At 49.8% G+C, this 23,775-nt stretch overlaps 1 protein-coding gene across 1 annotated transcript in view; it reads right to left on the reverse strand.

The window, feature by feature from the left end:
* Window positions 1-478: 478 nt before the first annotated feature.
* LOC147083900 (homeodomain-interacting protein kinase 4-like) overlaps window positions 479-23,775 on the reverse strand; it is a 51,749-nt gene continuing 28,452 nt past the window's right edge. The window contains exon 3 of the mRNA XM_085980063.1: window positions 479-1,170. Coding sequence (XP_085836189.1) covers window positions 991-1,170 — 180 coding nt within the window. The 3' untranslated portion in view covers window positions 479-990. The remainder of the gene's footprint in view (window positions 1,171-23,775) is intronic.

Here is a 23,775-nt window from a genome sequence, read left to right on the forward strand (position 1 = left end):
GTATAATTGGTGCAGTAATTGGCACGGTATAATTGGTGCAGTAATTCGCACGGTATAATCGGTGCAGTAATTGGCACGGTATAATTGGTGCAGTAATTGGCACAGTATAATTGGTACAGTAACTGGCACGGTATATTTGGTGCAGTAATTGGCACGGTATAATTGGTGCAGTAATTGGCACGGTATAATTGGAGCAATAATCGGCACGGTATAATCGGTGCAGTAATTGGCACGGTATAATTGGAGCAATAATCGGCACGGTATTATCATTGCCAACATTCACTGTCTGGGCTCTCACACTTGGATGAGCTACCAGGGGATTGCCGGCACTGACAGCACCATATCCCAGCCAGAATCAGTGCCATCAATACTGGAGAAACATATCATGCGGCCATGATTGCCTTTCGGGGCAGTAACCTTGCCCAAGGCAACTTGGAACGTGGACCCTAGGGAAGATTATTCAACCCAACAGACCTGATAGATTTTCAAACAGTTTTATTAATAATACAGAATACACAGAGTGCATTTCAGATTTTAACACTGACAAAAACTGGATAACAGATCAAAGCTTTCTCTCCAAACCTTCCCAAAGTTTTGGAGTGTTCAGGAGGTCAATTTCGGAAAACGATTTGATAAACGCTGAAACTCAATTGCATGAAACTGCCCATTTTGTTTTACTGAAAGACTCCCAAATGTTTGAATTCCTCTCTGCTCCACTCTAACATTACCTGGCCACCCACCGGTTTGTTTTCAGGCCTGGCATATTTTTGCACAATATATACTTTAAAATTGCTTTCATTCGATCCGCGTTAGAGATGTACCTTCTCACGCTGCTTTATTATAAAATAAAATGATGCTTAGAGTTGAGGATTTAATGACAGTTTATTTTGTGGCAAAGATGCAAGGCATTTGTCACATTGAAAAATCATTTGAAGTTTTATTTTTTGATTGGCAGAGGGCACTCTTTACTAGACTATCTGGGCAAGGAAACTAATGCTGATTTTCCATGTGAACATAATTCTGGTAACTGTTACTTCGCGGCTGTATTTGGTCGTATTCAATTGAGACCGAAACCGTGCTGTCAGGACTCCACGTCTCACTGCCGTTATTTAACCATTCGTTGTCGTAGCTATCGGAGTGTTCGGAATCCTGTTGGCTCGCTTGAGCTCTCTAGAAAGAATAATAAACAGGTAGAGATCAGTGCGTGCGGAAAGCACTCCTTTCTAGCTATTCGTGAAGTCTCGCCTCAATTTGACAGTCTGACAGTGCAAAGTACGTGTCGCCCTTGAACCTGAGTGGCTCAGACTTCATCATATTCATACAACAGCAATAAATCATGAATGATCAATCGTTAAGTATGATTTTTAAAAAGCCAGTCATTCCCTGCTGGTTTCTTCTGACCAGGATAATCTGGCCTTGCTTCGAGGGAGGAGCCAGATTATTCTAAGCGCCTGCTAATCTAAAAGAAAAGAAAGACTTGCATTTATACCTCCCAAAGCGCTTTACAATCAATGAAGTACCTTTTGAAGTGTAGTCACTGTTGCAATGTAGGAAACGCGGCAGCCAATTTGCGCACAGCAAGCTCCCACAAACAGCAATGTGATAATGACCAGATCATCTGTTTTCGGAATGCACCAGGGAGAACTCTACCGCTCTTCTTCAAAATAGCACCATGGGATCTTTTACATCCATCCGAGAGAGCAGATGGGGCCTCCGTTTAACATCTCATCTGAAAGACGGCAGTGCAGCACTCCCTCAGCACTGCACTGGGAGTGTCAGCCTGGATTTTGTGCTCCCATCTTTGGAGACTTAGGGGGAAAAATTCGGTTGGTTGCGCCACCCATTAGCGCCTAAAGAGGTCGAGAAGTGGGGCGCTAACCAACTAGCGCCCGGGCGCAGCGAACCCTGCACCTCTTCCCAAATTGAGCGGACATTTAGCGCCGGCGCTAAACCGTAGCGCCCGCTCACCGGCGCACGCAGATCATGACGTCATTTCAGTGTGCAACGCTCTTGGGGCACCCCGGACCGGAAATTCAGTGGCGCCCCCCTCTGTTCCGCCTGTCGCTACCAACGACAGGTTACCTGGAACGTTTCCCAGTCGTGTCGGGCTGGGGGGGGCGCTGTTCAAAGGGGACTCTTCCAGGATTATTAGTGGTAGCCATTTTTGGACCACACCTTCTGTGAGAGAGAGAGTTGCTCAGAGACAAACGGAGAGCCATTTCTGCAGTGAGCCAGCGCTGGCTGAGGAACTTTAGCCTTCTGAACATTACTTTGCAGTTGGTAAGCTTCTCAACTGGCATAACTTTCAGTGCGCACTTACTATGGGGGCTGCATTGGATGGGAACGTCGTCCTTCTCAATCATATTGACAGGGCACAGAGACGCAGGGATAGAGTGGCAGGCATGGCCAGATGGAGGAGGGCCAACAGACGTCGGCACACGAGACCTTACGCTGCCAGGGTTTTCCGCCAACAGTTTTCGTGTATCAACATGTCGGAGGAGCAGTGTTTCCGAAGGCTGCGCTTCAGTAAGGAGGTGGTCACTGAGCTCTGCCACCTGCTTCAGCCAGATCTGCAGCCTCAACTAAGGTGCAGGACATCTCTGTCGGTGGCTGTGAAGATCACTGTGGCTCTAAACTTCTATGCCAGCGGCTCCTTTCAGGCCGCTGCTGGGGACATTGCCAACATCTCACAGTTCGCGGTGCATTGCTGCATCTGTCAAGTGACTAATGCCCTCTTTAAAAGGAGACAGCAGTACATCTCCTTCCAATGACCCCGGACAAGCAGCGAGAGCGCGCAGAGGGCTTCGCAAGGATAGCAGGCTTCCCCATGGTGTAGGGCGCCATTGACTGCACGCATATGGCTTTGCGGGCACCTCTAGAGAATGCGGAGGATTTCCGCAACCGAAAGGGGTTCCATTCTTTGAATGTGCAGCTGGTCTGTGACCACCGACAGCTGATACTCGCTGTCAATGCCCACTTTCCAGGCAGCAGCCACGACGCCTTCATCCTGCGCCAGACTTCTGTGGCAGACCTTTTCAAAGCCCCGGCTCACCCAGGAGGCTGGTTTCTCGGGGACAAGGGTTATCCTCTGTGCCCCTGGCTGCTGACCCCGCTCCGTTCGCCCAGCACCCCTGCTGAAGAACGATACAACGAGAGCCATCAAGCGACCAGGAACATCGTGGAGCACACAATCAGCGTGCTGAAGCAACGGTTCTGCTGTCTGGACCATTCCGGAGGAGCCCTTCAGTACTCACCTGAGCGAGTCTCCCACTTCGTGGTTGTGTGTTGCATGCTGCATAACCTGGCAATCCTCAGGACCCAGCCAATGCCACCAGACATTGAAGCACCAGCAGAGGAGGAGGAGGAGGAGGAGGGGGAGGAGCAGCACCAAGATGGGAGGGAGGCACAAACTGCAAGGGCCGTCCGTCAGAGGCTTATAGCAAGTCGCTTCTAGGCCCCTCTGAGGGAATGCTTTCTGCCATTCCAAGAACATGAATGGAACTGTTCTGCTACCCCTAAGCCGGTCAAGGCAACAATTTGTGCAAAGAACAGACATGGACATTGTGAATAAATAAACTTCTTTATTTAACAAACTGTGTATCCTTCCCGCATGACAAAGCAATGGAAACAAACACCAAAACAAACAGACTGCCACATAACTGGCTGTCACACCCTGGAGACAATGTCCAAAACATAACTGGCTCTCACACCCTGGAGACAATGTCCAAAACATAACCAACATTCAGACCAGCATCCTCGGCCTTGAATGAAAGAAATAACATAATTTAGCAACACCTCCTACTTTTTGAACCTCAATGGTGATCTGCTGCCCTTGCGGAATTGCCCCTTTCCCGCCCTGCAGCTCCTCTGTAATGGGACCACAGTGGCTGCAGCAAGGCTAGGGGGGGCCTGCTGACTGTCCGAAACTGAGAACGCAGATGCCCTTGAGGTACGGCCTGCACCAGCTCTGGGCCTGGAGGGCCCGGCTGCTGACTGTTCCAACTCTGCATGGGTGGCACCAGTCTGTCCTACAGGTGGTGGCAGCTGCAGTGGAGAAGTGCCAGTGGTGGCATCAGGAATGCTGTCATCCTGAGAGCGGACAGCAGCTCCCTGGTCGACCGACACACTGGCACTCTGACGGGGCAGCACCGCAGCATGCGCAGCAATCGGCTGGTGCACAGATTGCTGGCCTGCTGTGGTGCGGCGAGGGCCCCGGGGAATCCTGCCCGATCCAGCGAGGGTGGCAGCAGTCAGTGCTCGCGTGGCCTCAATCTACGTCTGCATGAGACCAGCCATTGACTGCGTGGCAGCACTCAGCACTTGCGTGGCAGGTGCCTGTGCTTCGCCGAAGTCCTGGACAATCCTTGCCAGTGCTGCGCCGAAGTCCTGCACACTCCTTGCCTGTGCTGCGCCAAACTCCTGGACACTCCTTGCCAGTGTCTCAATGCAATCGGGCATCCTTGCCACTGCAGCCATGAGCTCAGTGTGCCTCTGCCCAGCCTGGGCGCTCATTTCTGCGAGGGCACGCACCTCATCTGCATTCTGTGCAGCAGCACTCGCGGCCCGACTCACCCTCCGGGGAGACGCATGCCCCCGAGCTTCCCTACCCCCCTCACATTGCTGCAGGCCGCTGGGTCCTGGAGCTGCATCCTCCTCAGACCATTCCCCCCCTGCTCCCTTCCAGGGAAGGCGTCTCCCCAGTCTGGACATGGGCTGGCTCACCTGAGGGTGGCACGGGTGGTCCGGCTTCCTCCTCCTCGTCACCTCCAGAGTCACTCGCACTGGCAGCTTGAGGGCCCGCCTCCCGAGCTGGTGATGCAGCATCTGAAAGCAGGGAGGTTCAAGAGTGGCTTTAGCGAAAGGACAGGGTGGCAGCAAGGGATGCATGAGTGCTGCAATGCTCTGAGTTGGCTTGAGAGTGAAAAAGCATGCTGGTGTGGGGAACAAGTGGAAGGAGAGAGGTCAAAAAGGTGATGACCTTACCATTGCTGTCCACAATGGGGTCGGCATCTCCAGAGGCGACGGGGCCAATCATCTGGCTTGCCACAATCCGATGGACTCGCTCCGCCAGGTCTGTGAGGGTCTGCAGGTGAGGCCGGCCTCCTCCGGTCTGACGCTGTTGCCTTCTATTATGGGCCAGCTTGGTCTGCAAGAGAAAGGACGGGGTGTGAGGAAACCTGCAGCCCTGATCTGGGATGACATGCCTCCCATGGTCGATTAGCCCTTAGATTATGCTGCCCTGATCTGGGATGACATGCCTCCCATGGTCGATTAGCCCTTACATTATGCTGCCCTGATCTGGGATGACATGCCTCCCATGGTCGATTAGCCCTTACATTGTGCTGCCCTGATCTGGGATGACATGTCTCCCATGGTCGATTAGCCCTTACATTATGATGCCCTGATCTGGGATGACATGCCTCCCATGGTCCAGGAGCCCTTACATTATGCTGCCCTGATCTGGGATGACATGCCTCCCATGGTCGATTAGCCCTTACATTATGCTGCCCTGATCTGGGATGACATGCCTCCCATGGTCGATTAGCCCTTACATTAGGCTGCCTTGACCTGGGATGACATGCCTCCTATGGTCGATTAGCCCTTACATTATGCACAGAGCTGAATGTGCGTGTGTGTTTCCAGAAAGGGCCATGGGTGCTGGATGACAGCTGGCCATTGGGGCTTTGCACACCCTCTAGCCATAAAGTGAGGTCCAGATGGAGGGATGAAGGTGATTCTGAAAAAGGCACTCACCCTGACGACCCAAGTGAGGTCATTGAACTTCTTCCTGCATTGCACAGGAGTCCTGGGAGCCATGCTGCTGGAGGTGACTCTGTTGGAAACCTCCCTCCAAGCTCTGCGATAGTCGCTGTGCTGAGGCCTCCTGCCATTCTCTGGGTAGAGTACAGATCGCCTGCGCTCCACCGCGCCAACCAGAGCATCCAATGCCCCCTCACTGAAGCGCTGCGCTCTCTCCCTGGCTCTCTCCATGTTCAGGCAGTTGTCGACGCCACAGGTAGGTTACCGCCGAGTTTGAGGCCTCCGATGCGCAGGGTGCGGCTGGAGATGATGATCGATCCGCCCCTTTAAGAGCTGTCCGGCGCCAGCGTGTCTGGCCGCACTCGATAATTGACAGCACCTGCGCTGCGCCCGCCCGCGGAGATATTGCGTCGCGCCGCCGGGTTAGCGCCTTAAGACTGTCGTGCAGCGCCTGATTTAGCGCCGCAATCACCTTCAGGGGCGCAGGTACCCAATATCGCTGGAGGTGGCGGTAATTTGCGCCTGGCGCTAAACTTTGCGCACTGCCACTACTAGCGTCCCAAACGGGGCGATACCGAATTTCTCCCCCTTAAACTTCCCTCAGCTAGGCAATTAACTTCTAATTTAAGATGTTTCTATTTAGCTGATTCCCCCATGGGAGAAGTTGAGCAATGACATTAAGGGGACAGGACAGACTAAACACCTTGGCAGCTAAACATGACACCCGTGACTTTTGATCCCAGACTGTTCATGAGCAATGCCATAGGGTACTTATTACTTAGCACTAGTAATAAGTGCGGTTAACACATATGCACAGATATAAATATGTGCCCACAGATCAAAGACAGGTTTGAAGGTGTGCACTGGGTTTCCATGGATTTGTAATGGGTAAATCATGCCTAACTAACTGAGTTGAATTTTTTGAGGAGGTCACTAACATGGTAGATAAGGGAGTTTAAAAAAAAATCCATTCATGGGATGTGGGCGACACTGGCAAGGCCAGCATTTATTGCCCATCCCTATTTGCCCTTGCGAAGGTGGTGGTGAGCCGCCTTCTTGAACCGCTGCAGTCCGTGTGGTGAAGGTACTGGTGAGTGTCTATGGATGTCCATGAGTCACTGAAAGTGAATGTGCAGGTGCAGCAAGCCATTAGGAAGGCAAATGGTACGCTGGCCTTCATTACAAGAGGATTTGAGTACAGGAGTAAAGAAGTCTTACTCCAATTATATAGGGCCTTGGTGAGACCACACCTGGAGTACTGTGTACAATTTTGGTCTCCTTACCTAAGGAAGGATATACTTGCCATAGAGGCAACGAAGGTTCACGAGATTGATTCCTGGGATGGCGGGACTGTCGTAAGGGAAGAGATTGAGTAAACTAGGCTTGTATTCTCTTGAATTCAGAAGAATGAGAGGGGATCTCATTCAAGCATACTAAATTATTACAGGGCTTGATAGGGTGGATGCTGGGAGAATGTTTCCCTTGGCTGGGGAGTCTAGAACCAGGGGCCACAGCCTCAAGATAAAGGGTAGGCCATTCAGGACTGAGATGAGAAGAAATTTCTTCACACAGAGGGTGGTGAATCTTTGGGATTCTCTACCCCAGAGGGCTGTGGAGGCTCAGTCATTGGGTATATTCAAAACAGAAGTCGATAGATTTCTGACTAGTAAGGGCATCAAGGGATGTGGCGATAAGGCCGGTTCGAAGGGCCGAATGGCCTACTCCTGCTCCTATTTCTTATGTTCTTATGTTCTTATGATGTTATTTATATGGACTTCCAGGAGGCATTTGAGAAAGTTCCACAAAAGAGACTTAGCAAAAACGAAAGCCCATGGAATTGGAGGCAACCTATTGACATGGGTAGGGAATGGGTTAGGAGGTAGAGACAGAGAGTAGGGATAAGGCATAAGTATTCACATTGGTGGATGTGACTAGTGATGTCCCCCAGGGATCTGTACTGAGGCCTCAGCTTTTCACTATATGTATCAATGACTTGGATGAAGGAACAGAGAGCCGTGTATCCAAGTTTGCTGACCGCACTAAGTTAGGTGCCACAGTGAGTAGTGTAGCTGGGAGCAGAAAGTTGCAAAGGAACATTGATCGATTCAGTGAGTGGGCAAAGCTGTGGCAGATGGAGTTTAATGTGGGGAAGGGTGAGGTCATCCACTTTGGACCTAAGAAAGTTAGATCAGAGTATTTTCTAAATGGCGAGGAGGTAAGCACTGTGGAGCAGCAGAGAGAGTTAGGGCTCCAAATACAGAAATCACTAAACGAGTGTAAACTAGGTCAAAAAATAATTTAAAAGGCCAATGGAATGTTGGCCTCAAGGGGCTGGAAGGCAAAGGGGAGGAAGTTATGTTACAGTTATAGAAAGCTCTGGTTAGACCCCATCGGGAGCGCTGTGTTCAGTTCTGGGCACCGGACCTCAGGAAGGATAGATTGGCCTCGGAGGGGGAGCAGGACAGATTCACCGGAATGATACCGGGGCTTAAAGGGTTAAATTATGAGGACAGGTTGTATAAACTGAGCTTGGATTCCCTTGGGTAGAGAAGATTAAGGGGTGATCTAATTGAGTGTTTAAGATGATTGAAGGATTTGATTGGGTAGATCGAGAGATACTATGGGGGAAACATTCGGTAGCGACCATTTTGGGCGCTAACTTTAGCGGCCGCGAAATTCAGTTTTATGCCCCAAGAGGGAAGTGGAGCGCTAAATCAAGCACTACACACTCCTCTTAGAGCGCTAATGTCGGGGAGCGGGACGCTACCGCAGAGCGCTACTCCAGTTCCGGCGCTGTCAAATACAAGTACTCAGACAGACTGGCACCTTCCAGTTCTTAAAGGGGCGGTTCAATGATGCTGCACAGCTTCACCCTGATCATTGCTGCTTGTGACCTGGGCCTGCAAGAAGCTGCAAACCATCATTGAGAAATCTCATGGCTGATCAGAGGCCCAGGGAGAGAGCTCGCCGGTTCACCGACCAGGCTTTGGAGGCTCTGGTCGCAGCTGTGGAACGCCGACGGGCAGTGCTCTTCCCGGACACTGGCAGGAGGCCATTGCCGCAGGACTTCAACAACGGTATGTTCATCACCACTCCCCCTTCTCTCATACCACTTCCCCCTCACACCACAAGCCCTTCCCACGTTCCATCTAAGTATACTGTCTCCATTCCTTGCTCCATTTCTGCACCCCTCCCCTGACATTAAACTCACTCTTGTGTCTTTATAATTTCAGATAATCAGTCACCATCTGACCAGCCTGTCGCTCGGCCTCCCAGTGACAGCGACACAGGAGAGGAGGAGGAACAAGCCAGAGCCTCACTGCCTGTGTCTCCCGAGGGCGAGAAGTTCAATAATGGGGCCACATGGTCGCTGGAGGGGAGCCGAGGAAATGAGTCTGATGTGGGTGAAGCTCCGGGACCCAGCGGGCTGCAGCAACGCCACGGGGAAAGGGAAGATCAGGGGCCATCTCCCCGGTGGGTGAGTACACGCGAGTTCTGCTGCACAGGACTCAGATGAGGACCTCGATGTGGAGGCAATGACCACACGGGCGATGAGCATGCACACCGAGCTCATGGGTGCAATGGCAAGGGTGCCCAAGAGCATGGATGCACCGGCTAGGAGCCTGGAGGAGTCTGCCTCCAGCATTGCTCTCATCTCTGTGCAAACCTTTGAGCCCATCCTTAGCAGTTTGCAGAGGATGGTTGCCTCGCAGAGAGACCGTGGGGACTCAGACCTCATGCTGCGTGTCATGGGTGAGGTGGCAGCAGCTATTGCCACACAGGCCGAGGCAATGCAACGGCTTAGTTCTGTAATGGAGTCAGTGGTTGGTGGCATCCAGTCTCAGACTGCTCTCATGCAGTCTCAGATTGATGCCACGCAAGCGCTGACTGCTGCCATCATCGCTGGGTCGACCACTGTCCACCGGGGATCTCACGGTGCCACAGCAGGCCAGCAATCTGTGCTCGAGCAGATTGCGCCAGATGCTCAGGTTCTGCCCTGGGTGTGTAGCAGTGTCTCGGTCGAGCAGGAAGGCCCTGCCCTCTCTCAGGATGACAGCATTCCTGCTCTCACCACTGCCACTCCGCCATTGCACTTGCCGCAGCCTGTAACCCAGCCAGCCCAGACTGCTGCCGCCCATGCTGAGGTGGTGCAGTCTGCAGCCGGGCCCTCCAGGCCCAGAGCTGGTCGAGGGCGTCCTGCAAGGCCATCTGCAGTCTCTGGATCCCAGACTCAGCAGCCTTTCACCAGCCTTGCTGCAGCCACTGGGGCCACATTACGGAGGAGCAGTAGGGTTGGGAGGGGGGAATTGCAAAGGGGAGGGAAATCATTGAGGAAGGCTCAGTAAATAAAATGTTAATAGCAAATGGGGGGAGTGTGAATACAAAAGGTGATGTGTTTGTAAATATATTGCTCAGTTTGGTAAGAAATAGTTCTGTTTGCTGCGAACCAGTTGTGTTTGTCGATAAATTGTTGTGTTTGTTTATTATTGGTTGTGTTTGATAAGAGAAAGTTGTGCAGAATAATAAATGCTTATTTTGATGTAGCACATTTTATGATGTTTCTCATTTGAGCTTTTCCCGGTGATAGGGGCTGCGAGCTGGCTGTAATGATGTGGTTGTTCTGGTCAAAGGCCATGTGCTCTCTCATTTATTGGAAGCGCTGTCTAATGAGGCGATCACGAACGGCCCTTGCAGAAGCAACATTGAGTGGCTCCCTCCTACATTGGTGCTGCTTCTCCTCCTCTTCATCCTCCACCTCCTTTTCCTCCTCCTCTCCCTCTTCCTCCTCCTGAGGTGGACCTGCAATCCCTGGTGGCAATGGCTGGGCCCTCAGAATGGCCAGGTTGTGCAGCATGCAGCACACAACAATGAAAAGGGAGACTTGATCAGGGGAATACTGCAGGGCTCCTCCAGAGCAGTCAAGGCAGCGGAACTGTTGCTTTAGCACGCCGATAGTCTGTTCGATCAGGTTCCTGGTGGTGGTATGGCTCTCATTGTATGCGTGCTGAGCAGGAGTGCTGGGGTTGCGGAGGGGTGTCATCAGCCAGGTGGCGAGTGGATAATCCTTGTCTCCGAGCAGCCAGCCGCGAGCTTCATGTGGTGGGACTCCGGCCTCACGCAGGATGAATGCATCGTGGCTGCTGCCAGGATAGCGGGCATTGACAGCGAGGATGCGCTGTCTGTGGTCGCACACCAACTGAACGTTCAGAGAGTGGTAGCCTTTGTGGTTACAGAAGACCTTTGCATTGTGATGAGGTGCCCACAATGCCACATGGGTGCAGTCAATGGCGTCCTGAACCATGGGGAAGCCCACTATCCTTGCAAAGCCACATCCTGTTTCTCTCTGGTCATGGGGAATGAGATGCACTCCCTTCTCCTTCTGTACAGAGCGTCTGTCATCTCCCGGATGCAGCAATGGACGGCGAACTGCAATGTCCCCTATTGAAGCCTGGAAGGAGCCACCGGCGTAGACATTGAGAGCGACTGTGACCTTCCCTGCCACTGAGAGAGACGTCCTGGTCCTAAACTGAGGCTGGAGGTCTGGCTGCAGGAGGTGGCGGAGCTCTGTGACCACCTCCTTGCTGAAGCAGAGCCTTCTAAGGCACTGCTCCTCTGAGAGATTAATGTAGGAGAAGTGCTCCCGGAATACCCTGGGAGGATAAGGTCTTCTGTGGTGAGCCCTGTTGGCCCTCCTCCCTCTGGCCACATGTTCCAATCTTTCTCTCTGCCTCCGCTGTCTCCGACGGTGACACTGGAGGGCGAGGTCCCGTGCCAGTTCAGCCCCCATTAAGTGTTGGAAATGTTGCAGTATCAAATGTAACCCGAATTAAAGTGATAAATATTTTTCAGGCACAAAACTTATTCAAGTAGAAAAATGGGTCAAAACGCCCGCCTGCTTCTGTCAAACTGACAAGGCAGCACCTTGAACTATCGCTCCTGCAGCTTTCAACCGACTGCAAACCGTCTCTTCTACCGTTGCTAACGGCTGGCACTGAGGCAGGGGGCGAGAATGAATTTCCGGTCCAGGGCGCTACCGGGGCGATGCGTGGCTGGATGATGTCACGATCTGCGACCGCAGGCGGGTGTGGCGATAGTGGTTAGCGCCGCCGCAAACTGCCAGGTGAATTTCGCCGGTGGCGCTAACATCACCGCGTGCGGGCGGTAAGCCGTTAGTGCCCAGCGGAGGCACTACCCGGAGGCGCTAAGGTACCCAATTTCTAGCCCTATTCCCCCTGGTGGAGGGAGTCCAGAACAAGGGGGCGTAACCTTAAAATTCGAGCCAGGCCATTCAGGGGTGATGTCAGGAAGCACTTCTTCACACAAAGGGTGGTGGAAATCTGGAACTCTCTCCCTCACAAAGCTGTTGAGGCTGGGGGTCAATTGCAAATTTCAAAACTGAGATTGATACATTTTTGTTGGGTAAGGGTATTAAGGGATATGTAATAAAGGTGGGTAAATGGAGTTAAGATACAGATCAGCCATGATCTCATTAAATGGCAGAACAGGCTGGAGGGGCTGAATGGCCTCCTCCTGTTCCCATGATTCTATGGGACCATTTGGTCTCATTCTTCCAGAATATCAACCTTACTGGCTTCCCACTGCAGCATCAAACTGTTTTATAAATAGTTCCTTGGTAACCTGCTCCAGCTGTTAATCCCCATCTGTGTAAAGAAATATTTCCCAACATCTGTCATCTTGAATTTCACAACACTGAACTACAACTCTTAGGGGGAGAGACGGTATAGCCCCGTTTGGGGGGCTAAAACTTTAAGGCCTAGAAATTCAGTATAGCCACGTTTGGGGCGCTACAGCCGGGCGGCCGCTAAAGTTTGCGCCCGGCGCAACTTCGCGCCACCTTCGCCGATATTCAATGGCATCGCCCCAAGAGGTTGCTGCTGCGCTAAAACAGGCGATGCACGACTATCATTAGGCGCTAAGCCGGCGGCCCGGGGCGAAACCCCCGAGGGCGGGCGCAGCACAGCTGCGGCGAGTTGCTGATTGACGGCAGACACTCTGGCGCCGGTGAGCTCTTAAAGGGGGAGGGTGGATTTGTTTGCCTGCCACGCCCTGCACACTGCAGCCCTGAAGCAAGGCCTGACCACTGCTGCTTGATCTGTGTAACGCCCAGGACTATGGAGAAGGCCAGGGAGAGAGCGCAGCGCTTCAGCGACGGTGACCTGAGGGTGCTGGTTGGCGCAGTGGAGCGCAGGCGCCATGTTCTGTTCCCTGAAGGTGGCAGGAGGCTGCTGCCCAGTGCCTATCGGAAAGCCTGGAGGGAGGTGTCAAACAGGGTGACCTCCAACAGCGTGGTTGCCAGGACTCCTGTGCAATGCCGGAAAAAGTTCAACGACCTCACTTGGGTTGTCAGGGTGAGTACCCTTTCCAGTGTCCTCCTCATCCCTGCATGTGCACCTCAGTTTATGGGCAAAGGGACCTGCAAGTCCTAATGCCCAGCCCTCATCCAGCAGCTATGGGACTGTCATGAAAATCACTTGCACATTCAGCACTTTACACACTGTACAAGCTATTCGACCATGGGAGGCAGTACAGCTAAGATTAGGGCTTCACACTGTCAGGGCTAGTCCACCATGGGAGGTAGTGCAGACAAGATCAGGGCTTCACACCGCCCTTTCTCTTGCAGGCCAAGGTGGCGCACAACTGAAGGCAGCAGCGTGAGACCGGGGGAGGCCATCCTGACCTCAAAGAGCTCTCCGACCTGGACCAGCGTGTGGAGCGCATTATGTCAGGCCGGCTGATTGGCCCCGTCGCCAGTGGAGATGCCGACCCTGTTCTGGGCCCCAATGGTAAGGGCATCACCTTTTTTACCTCTCTCTTTCCACTTGCGCCTCAGAACAGCATCCTTTGCCACTGTCGGACCAATGCAGTGCATAGCAGCACTCATGCCTCCCTCACTGCCGCCCTGTCCTCACTCTAAAGCAACTCTTGTGCCTCCCTGCTTTCAGATGCTGAATCGCCAGGTGAGGAGGCGGGCCCTCAACCTGGCACTGTGAGTGAATCGGAGGGCGAGGAGGAGGAAGAGGAAGAGGAAGCCGGACCATCAGTGCCACCCTCAGCCGAGGCAGCCCATGGCGATGATGGGGACACGTCTTCCCTGGAGGGGAGCCGGGGGGAAGGGTTGGAGGAGAGTGAAGCTCCAGGGCCCAGCGACCTGCAGCAACGCGGGAGGGCTGGGGAAGCTCGGCGGACTTCTCCCCGGAGGGTGAGTGCGGCCTCCAGTCCTGCTACGGTGAGCGCAGAGGAGGTGCGGCTCCTAGAGGAAATGGCCGCCCAGGCTGAGCGCAGGCACACTGAGCTCATGGCTGCAGTGGCAAGGATGCCTGACTCCATAGAGTCACTGTCAAGGAGTGTGCAGGAATTCGGGGCAGCACAGGCGGCTTCTAGCCAAGTGCTCAGTCGTGCCGTCCATTCACTGGCTGGTGTCATGCGGACACAGACCAGGGCCACACGGGCACTAACTGCTGCCACCCTCGCTGGATCGGCCAGGCATCGCCAGGGCACTCGCCGCGCCGCAGCAGCCCAGCAGTCTGTGCTTCAGCAGATTGCTGCGCATGCTGCAGTTCTGGCCCGTGCGAGTGCCAATGTCTCAGGCGACCAGGGAGTACCTGTGATCTGTCAGGTTGGCAGCATTCCTGCAGCCAACACTGCCACTCCTCCATTGCAGCTGCCACCAGCCGCTGGACAGGCTGCTGCCGCACAAGCAGAGTTGGAGCAGTCAGCAGCCGGCCCCTCCAGGGCCAGAGCTGGTCCAGGCCGACCCCCAAGGGCATCTGCCGTCTCGCCATCTGACCCTCAGCAGCCTTCCCCCAGCCTTGCTGCAGCCACTGGGGTCCCATTGAGGAGGAGCTGCAGGGCGGGCAGGGGCCAGTCACGGATGCGAAAGGCATCACCCTCGCAGGGCAAAAAGTAGAAGGTGTGCCCAAATGTTTTGTTTCACATGTAAAGGCCGAGACTGGTCGATTTGTGTTTTTTGAAAGGCCGAGACTGGTCGATTTGTGTTTTTTGAAAGGCCGAGACTGGTCGATTTGTGTTTTTTGAAAGGCCGAGACTGGTCGATTTGTGTTTTTTGGGGGGGCTTCTCTCCATTAGTTTGTTATGTGGGAAGGACAGAGGTATCAAAGTAATAAATGTTCTTAAATCGCACTGTCCATGCTTTCTTTTGGAAGTCCTGGTTGCCCTGCTCGGCTGAGGGCTTGTGGAGCGGCGACATTCATCTTGTGGCACAAGCCATTCCCTGAGAGGGGGCCTAGAACCGACGTTCAATAAGCCGCCGACGGGCGGCCCTTGCACTTTCTGCCTCCCTCCTGTGCTGGTCCTCCTCCTCCTCCTCCTCCTCCTCTGGTGGTCCTCCAATGTCTGGTGGCAGTGGCTGAGTCCTGCGGATAACCAGGTTGTGCAGCATGCAGCACACGACCACGAAATGGTCAGGCGAAAACTGTAGGGCTCCTCCGGAACGATCCAGACAGCGGAACCATTGCTTCAGGACGCCGATTGTTTGCTCAATGATGTTCCTGGTTGCTTGATGGCTGTCATTGTATCCCTCTTCAGCAGGGGTGCTGGGCACACAGAGCGGGGTCATCAGCCAGGTGCACAAAGGATAGCCTTTGTCCCCGAGAAGCCATCCTCGTGGGTGAGGCTGGGCCTGGAACATGTCTGCCACAGAAGTCTGGCGCAGGATGAAGGCATCGTGGCTGCTGCCTGGAAAGCGGGCATTGACAGCTAGGATGAGCTGCCTGTGGTCACACACCAACTGCACGTTGAGCGAATGGTAGCCCTTCCGGTTGCAGTAATCCTCGGCATTCTCTAGAGGTGCCCGCAAAGCCACATGCGTGCAGTCAATGGCGCCCTGCACCATGGGGAAGCCCGCTAATGCTGCAAAGCCCATTGCACGCCATGGAGAAGGAGATGAACTGACGTCTCCTTCTGAAAAGGGCATTGGTCACCTGGCGGATGCAGCAATGTACGGCAAACTGGGAGATGTTGGAAATGTCCCCAGTAGCGGATTGGAAGGAGCCGGTGGCATAGAAGTTGAGAGACACCGTCACCTTCACTGTCACCGACAGAGACGTCCTGCTCCTCAGATGTGGCTGCAGATCTCCGCGAAGCAGGTGGCAGATCTCAGTGACCACCGTCCTTCGGAATCGCAGTCTCCGAACACACTGCTCGTCAGACATGTTCAGATATGAGAACTGCTGGCGGTACACCCTGGGTGGGTAAGGCCTCATTTGCCGACGCCTTTTGCCCCCTTTCCGTCTGGCCATGACTGCCACTCTCTCACGGCATCTCTGAGCCCTTTGAATGCAATGGAGAAGGCCAACATTTGCACCCATTGCAGCCCCCATTATATGTTTCCAATCAATGATTTGGCTCTGAAGTTAAAGACAAGTGCAAAGCTGTGGCCTGAAGCCACAAGTACCTGTGCGAGTGTTGAGCCAAACCAGAAAGCTCTCTACCTTTGTCTCTCTGCAAAGATCCGTTTCTCCCAAAGAAGGAGTTTTGCAAAATGGCTGCCTTTTCTACTGCAGGAGGAGTGCCCTTTAATTTGCGCCCCCCGCGCCCCGCAGCGACTGGGAACCGTTCCCCTCTACCAGTCGCTAGGGGCGCTAGGCGCACAATAGGCCGGCGCCACTGAATTTCCGGTTTGGGGCGCACAAAGGGCGTTGCACGATGAAATGACGTCAGGATCTGCGCGCGCAGCTGAGCGCGCGCAAAGGCTTTGCGCCGCCGCTAAATCTTTACTGAAGTTGGGGAGAGGTGCAGATCACGCTGCGCCCGGCCGCTAGCCGCCTAGCGCCCCACATCTCCTCCTCCTAAGGCGCTAGCGGCTGGCGCAAACAACTGAATTTCTCGGCCTAAAAGTTGAAAAATTAGCGCCAGGCGCTAATCATTCTCACCTCCCGCGAAATTCAGTTTTAGCACTCCAAGAGGGAAGTGGGGCACTAAATCAAGCGCTGACCACTTCTCTTAGGGCGCTGAAGTCCGAGGGTGGGGCAGTAGCGGCAGAGCGCTGAACAATTTCGAGCACATTGTCAACGGCGCTCTTTCATCACAGAGGCTGCTTCCCTCGCTTAAAGGGAAGGGCCAATGATGCCGTGCAAGCTGGTTGCCGGCAGTTCTGTTTTGCAAGGCGACCTGGGCGACTGCCATTACTGCCCCAACGGGGCGCTGCGCGCTTTATGACATCACGATCTGCGAGGCGCTAGAGGCCCAGACGTTAAAAGTTAGCACCAGCGCTAAACCGTCACTGAGGATCACGGGCGTCGTTGCATTCGCCGGGTAGACCAAGGGGTTTTCCTCAGGATGGAGCCCACCACACCCGTTATCTGAGACTACAGACGAAAAAAGAAAGATTGACATTTATGTAGAACCTTCCCCAGCACCAGAAGGGCCCAAAGAGTTTCACAGACCATGGTTTGTTTCTGAAGTGGGAACCGGGGCAGCCAATTTACTCATAGCAAAGTACCACAAACAGCAAATGTGATTCGACAGGATGGGGCGTATCTGGCCCAGTTGGTTGAGAGAGTGATGTTGGTCCAAGACACTGGGAGAACTTCCAGCTCTTCAAATAATTCCACCAGATCGTTCCTGCCCCATGAACAGGTAGACAGGGTCTCCGTTTAACATTTCATTCAAAACATAGAAACATAGAAGATAGGAGCAGGAGTAGGCCATTCGGCCCCTCGAGCCTGCTCCGCAATTCAATGAGATCATGGCTGATCATCCAAACTCAGTACCCTGTCCCTGCCTTCTCCCCATACCCCTTGATCCCTTTAGCCTTAAGAAATATATCCAACTCCTTCTTGAATATATTTAATGAATTGGCCTCAACTGCCTTCTGTGGTAGAGAATTCCACAGGTTCACCACTCTCTGGGTGAAGAAATTCCTCCTCATCTCAGTCCTAAATGGCTTACCCCTTATCCTTAGACTGTGACCCCTGGTTCTGGACTCCCCCGCCATCAGGAACATCCTTCTTGCATCTAGTATGTCTAGTCCTGTTAGAATTTTATAAGTTTCAATGAGATCCCCTCTCATTCTTCTAAACTCCAGCGAGTATAAGCCCAATCGACCCAATCTCTCCTCATACGTCATTCCTGCCATCCCAGGTATCAGTCTGGTGAATCTTCACTGCACTCCCTCCATGGCAAGAATATCCTTCCTCAGATAAGGCAACCAAAACTGCACACAATATTCAAGGTGTGGTCTCACCAAGGCCCTGTACAACTGCAGCAAGACATCCTTGTTCCTGTACTCAAACCCTCTCGCTACGAAGGCCAACATACCATTTGCCTTCTTAACCGTCTGCTGCACCTGCATGCTTACCTTCAGCGACTGGTGCACAAGGACACCCAGGTCTCGTTGCACTTCCCCTTCTCCCAATCTATTGCCATTCAGATAATAATCTGCCTTCCTGTTTTTGCCACCAAAGTGGATAATCTCGCATTTATCCACATTATACTTCATCTGCCATGCATCTGCCGAATCACCCAACCTGTCCAAATTATACTGGAGTTTCTCAGCATCCTCCTCACAGCATACACGCCCACCCAGTTTTGTGTCGTCTGCAAACTTGGAGATATTACATTAAATATCAACAACAGCAGCAACTTGCATTCATACAGCATCTTTAACAGAGTAAAACATCCCAGGGAGCTTCACAGGAACATTATCAGGCAAACTGGCGCCGAGCCACGGAAAGAGATATTAGGACAGGTGACCAAATGCTTGGCTTTAGGGAGCATCTTAAAGGAGGAGGGAGAGGCAGAGAGGCAGAGAGGTTTAGGGAGGGAATTCCTCGGGCCTAGACAGCTGAAGGCACGGCCGCCAATGGTGGTGTGAAGGAAATCAGGAATGAACAAAAGGCCTAAAATTGGAGGAGTTCAGAGATCCCGGATGCTTGTTCAGCTGGAGGAGGATACAGAGATAGGGAGGGGCAAGGGCATGGAGGGAGTTGCACACAAGGATGAGAATTTTCAATTCAAGGTTTGCCGAACAGGGAGCTAAAGATTTTTGGACTGAAAGCTGCGTTCAAGGATTTAACACTGCAATCATTAAACACTCCAATCATTACTCAATGCAATCATAACTCTCTCCAATCATTACTCAATGCAATAATTACTCTCTCCAATCATTACTCAATGCAATCATTACTTTCTCCAATCATTACTCAATGCAATCATACTCTCTCCAATTATTACTCAGTTGAATCATTACTCTCTCCAATCATTACTCTCTCCAATCATTACTCTCTCCAGTCATTACTCTCTCCAATCATTACTCTTTGCAATCATTACTCTCTCCAATCATTACTCTGTCCAATCAATACTCTCTCCAATCATTACTCTCTGCAATAATTACTCTCTCCAATCAATACTCTCTGCAAGCATTACTCTCTCCAATCATTACTCTCCGCAATCATTACTTTCCAATCATTACTCACTCAAATCATTATACTCTGCAATCATTACTCTCTCCAATCATTACTCTCTCCAATCATTACTCTCTCCAGTCATTACTCTCTTCAATCATTACACTCTCCAATCATTACTCTCTGCAATCATTACACTCTCCAGTCATTACTCACTGCAATCATTACTCTCTCCAATCATTACCCTCTCCAATCAATACTCTCTGCAATCATTACTCTCTGCAATCATTACTACCTCCAATCATTACTCTCACCAATAATTATTTCTCCAATCTTTACTCTCTCCAATCATTACACTCTGCAATCATTACTCTCTCCAATCATTAGTATCTAGAATCATTACTCTCTCCAATCATTATTCTATGCAATCATTACACTGTCTGACGTAATAAAACTCACTACGCACTTGGGTTGAGCATAAAGCAAGGCTTTAATCAACTTGTTTCAGAACATGGAAGTCTAGTTGTATCTCACTAGCTCCTTGTCTTACAAAATGTCCCTGGCAAGCTGGGGCCCACGCCCGAATATTTATACTCCTTGGACGGCGCCACCAGCTGGCCGTCCAGTGTTATTTCATAAGTAGTTTCTTGATGATGAGATTTATAACACTGTCTGCAATCATTACTCTCTGTAATCATTACTCTCTCCAATCATTACTCTCTCCAATCATTACTCTCTCCAATCAATACCCTCTGCAATCATTACTCTCTGACGTAAGGAAACTACTAGGCACTTGGTCTAAGTATTAAACAAGGCATTAATCAACGGTTTTTCAACATGGGGATCTAGTTGCGTCCTTCACTAGTTCCTGTTAAAGAATGTCCTGAGCAAGCTGGGCCCGTGCCCGAGTATATAAACTCTCCCTGGACACCGCCACCAGCAGGCCGCCCAGTATCATTTCATAAGTCATTTTCACATGAATGACAAGGTTCATATCATTCTCTAGCAATCATTTCTCTCTCCAGTCATTAATCTCTCCAATCATTACTGTCTGCAATCATTACTCACTGCAATCATTACTCACTCCAATCATTACTCTCTGCAATCATTACTCTCTCCAATCATTACTCACACCAATCATTACACACGCACATCATTCTTCTCTCCAATCATCACTCTCTGAACTCATTACTCTCTGCAATCATTACTCTCTCCAATCATTATTCTCTCCAATCATTACTCTTTGCATTCATTACTCTCTCCAATCATTATTCTCTCCAATGATTACTCTCCCCAATCATTACTCTCTCCAATTATTACTCTCTGCATTCATTGTTCTCTCCAATCATTACTCTCCTGAATCATTAGTCTCTGCATTCATTACTCTCTCCAATCATTATGCTCTCCAATCATTACTCTCTCCAATCATTACTCTCTCTAATTATTACTCTCTGCATTAATTACTCTCTCCAATCATTACTCTCCCAAATCATTAATCTCTGCATTCATTACTCTCTCCAATAATTACTCTCTCCAATCATTACTCTCTCTAATCAATACTCCCTCCAGTAATTCTCTCTGCAATCATTACTCTCTCCAATCATTACTCTCTACACAATTACTCTCTGCAATCATTACTCTCACCATGAATTACTCTTTCCAATCATCAAACTCTCCAATCATTAATCTCTCCAATCATTACTCTCTAGAATAATTCTCCCTCCAAGTATTACTTTCTCCAGTCATTGCTCTCTCCAGTCATTACTCTCTGTAATCATTACTCTCTCCAATCATTACTCTCTCCAATCATTACTCTCTCCAATCATTACTCTCTGCAATCATTACTCTCTCCAATCATTACTCCCTCCAAATATTACTCACTCCAATCATTACTCACTCCAATCTTTATTCTCTCCAATCATTACTCTCTGCAATCATTATTCACTCCAATCAATAATCTCTGCAATCATTACGCTCTCCAATCATTACTGTCTGCAATCATTACTCTCTGCAATCATTACTCTGCAATCATTACTCTCTCCAACCATTACTCTCTCCAAACATTACTCTCCGCAATCATTACTCTCCAATCATTACTCACTCCAATCATTACACTCTGCAATCAATACTCTCTCCAATCATTGCTCTCCGCAATCTATACACTCTGCAATCATTACTCTCTACAACATTCTCTCTGCAATCAATACTCTCCACAATTATTACTCTCTCCAATCATTACTCTCTCCAATCATTACTCTCTCCTATCATTTTTTCTTCAATTATTACTCTGTCCAATCATTACTCTCTCCAATCCTTACTCTCTCCTATCATTTTCTCTTCAATCATTACTCTCTGCAATCATCTCAAATCATTACTCTCTCCAATTATTACTCTCTGCAATCATTACTCCCTCCAATCATTACTCTCTCCTATCATTTTCTCTTTAATCATTACTCACTGCAATCATTACACTCTCAAATCATTACTCTCTCCAATTATTACACTCTGCAATCATTACTCCCTCCACTCATTACTATCTCCAATCATTACTCTCTCCAATCATTTCCCGCTCCAATCATTACTCTCTCCAATCATTACTCTCTCCAATCGCTACTCTCTGCAATCATTACTCTCTGCAATCAGTTCTCTCTCCAATAATTCTCTCTGGAATCAATACTCTCTCCAATCATTACTCTCTCCAATCATTACTCTCTGCAATCATTACTCTCTCCAATCATTATTATCTCCAATCATTGCTCTCTGCAATCATTACTCTCCGCAATCATTACTCTTGCTAATCATTACTTTATGCAATCATTACTCTCTCCAATCATTGCTCTCTGCAATCATTACTCTCGGCAATCATTACTCTCTGCTATCATTAATCTCTCCGATCATTACTCTCTGCAATTGTTGCTCTATCCAATCATTACTCTCTGCAATCATTACTCTCTCCAATCATTACTCTCTCCAATCATTACTCTTTTGAATCATTACTCTCTCCAAACATTACTCTCGCTGCAATCATTACTCTCTCCAATCATTACTCTCTGCAATCATTACTGTCTCCAATCATTATTATCACCAATCATTACACTCTGCAATTATTATTCTCTCCAATCATTACTCTCCGCAATCATTACTCTCACCAATCATTACTCTATGCAATCATTACTCTCTCCAATCATTACTCTCTCCAATCATTACTCTCTCCTATCATTTTCTCTTCAATCATTACTCTCTGCAATCATTACACTCTCAAATCATTACTCTCTCCAATTATTACTCCCTCCAATCATTACTATCTCCAATCATTACTCTCTCCAATCATTTCCCGCTCCAATCATTACTCTCTCCAATCATTACTCTCTCCAATCGCTACTCTCTGCAGTCATTACTCTCTGCAATCATTTCTCGCTCCAATAATTCTCTCTGGAATCAATACTCTCTCCAAACATTACTCTCTCCAATCATTGCTCTCTGCAATCATTACTCTCTCCAATCATTACTCTCTGCAATCATTACTCTCGCCAATCATTACTTTATGCAATCATTACTCTCTCCAATCATTGCTCTCTGCAATCATTACTCTTGGCAATCATTACTCTCGGCAATCATTAATCTCTCTGATCATTACTCTCACCCATCATTACTCTCTGCTATCATTACTCTACGCAATCATCACACTCTCCAATCATTACTCTCTCCAATCATTATTATCTCCAATCAGTACTCTCTCCAATCATTACTCTCTCCAATCATTACTCTCTCCAATTATTATTCTCTCCAATCATTACTCTCTCCAATCATTACTCTCTCCAATCATTACTCTCTCCAATCATTTCCCAATCCAATCATTACTCTCTCCAATCATTACTCTCTCCAATCGCTACTTTCTGCAATCATTACTCTCTGCAATCATTTCTCTCTCCAATAATTCTCTCTGGAATCAATACTCTCGCCAATCATTACTCTCTCCAATCAATACTCTCTGCAATCATTACTCTCTCCAATCATTATTATCTCCAATCATTACTCTCTACAATCATTACTCTCTCCAATCATTACTCTCTGCAATCATTACTCTCACCAATCATTACTTTATGCAATCATTACTCTCTCCAATCATTGCTCTCTGCAATCATTACTCTCGGCAATCATTACTCTCGGCAATCATTACTCTCGGCAATCATTAATCTCTCCGATCATTACTCTCTGCAATCATTACTCTCTGCAATCGTTGCTCTATCCAATCATTACTCTCTGCAATCATTACTCTCTCCAATCATTACTCTCTCCAATCATTACTCTCTGCAACCATTACTGTCTCCAATCAATATTATCTCCAATCATTACTCTCTGCAATTATTACTCTCTCCACAATCGTTACTCTCGCCAATCATTACTCTATGCAATCATTACTCTCTCCAATCATTACTCTCTGCATTCATTACTCTCGCCAATCATTACTCTCTCTACTCATTACTCTCCGCAATCATTACTCTCTCCAATCTTTACTTTCTTCAATCATTGCTCTCTGCAATCATTACGATCTCCAATCATTATTCTCGCCAATCATTACTCTCTCCAATCATTACTCTCTCCAATCATTACTCTATGCAATCATTAC

This window comes from Somniosus microcephalus, unplaced genomic scaffold, assembly GCF_052327205.1.
Source record: "Somniosus microcephalus isolate GS21.2 unplaced genomic scaffold, FLI_Smic_1.0 scaffold25, whole genome shotgun sequence".
Lineage (NCBI taxonomy): Eukaryota > Metazoa > Chordata > Chondrichthyes > Squaliformes > Somniosidae > Somniosus > Somniosus microcephalus.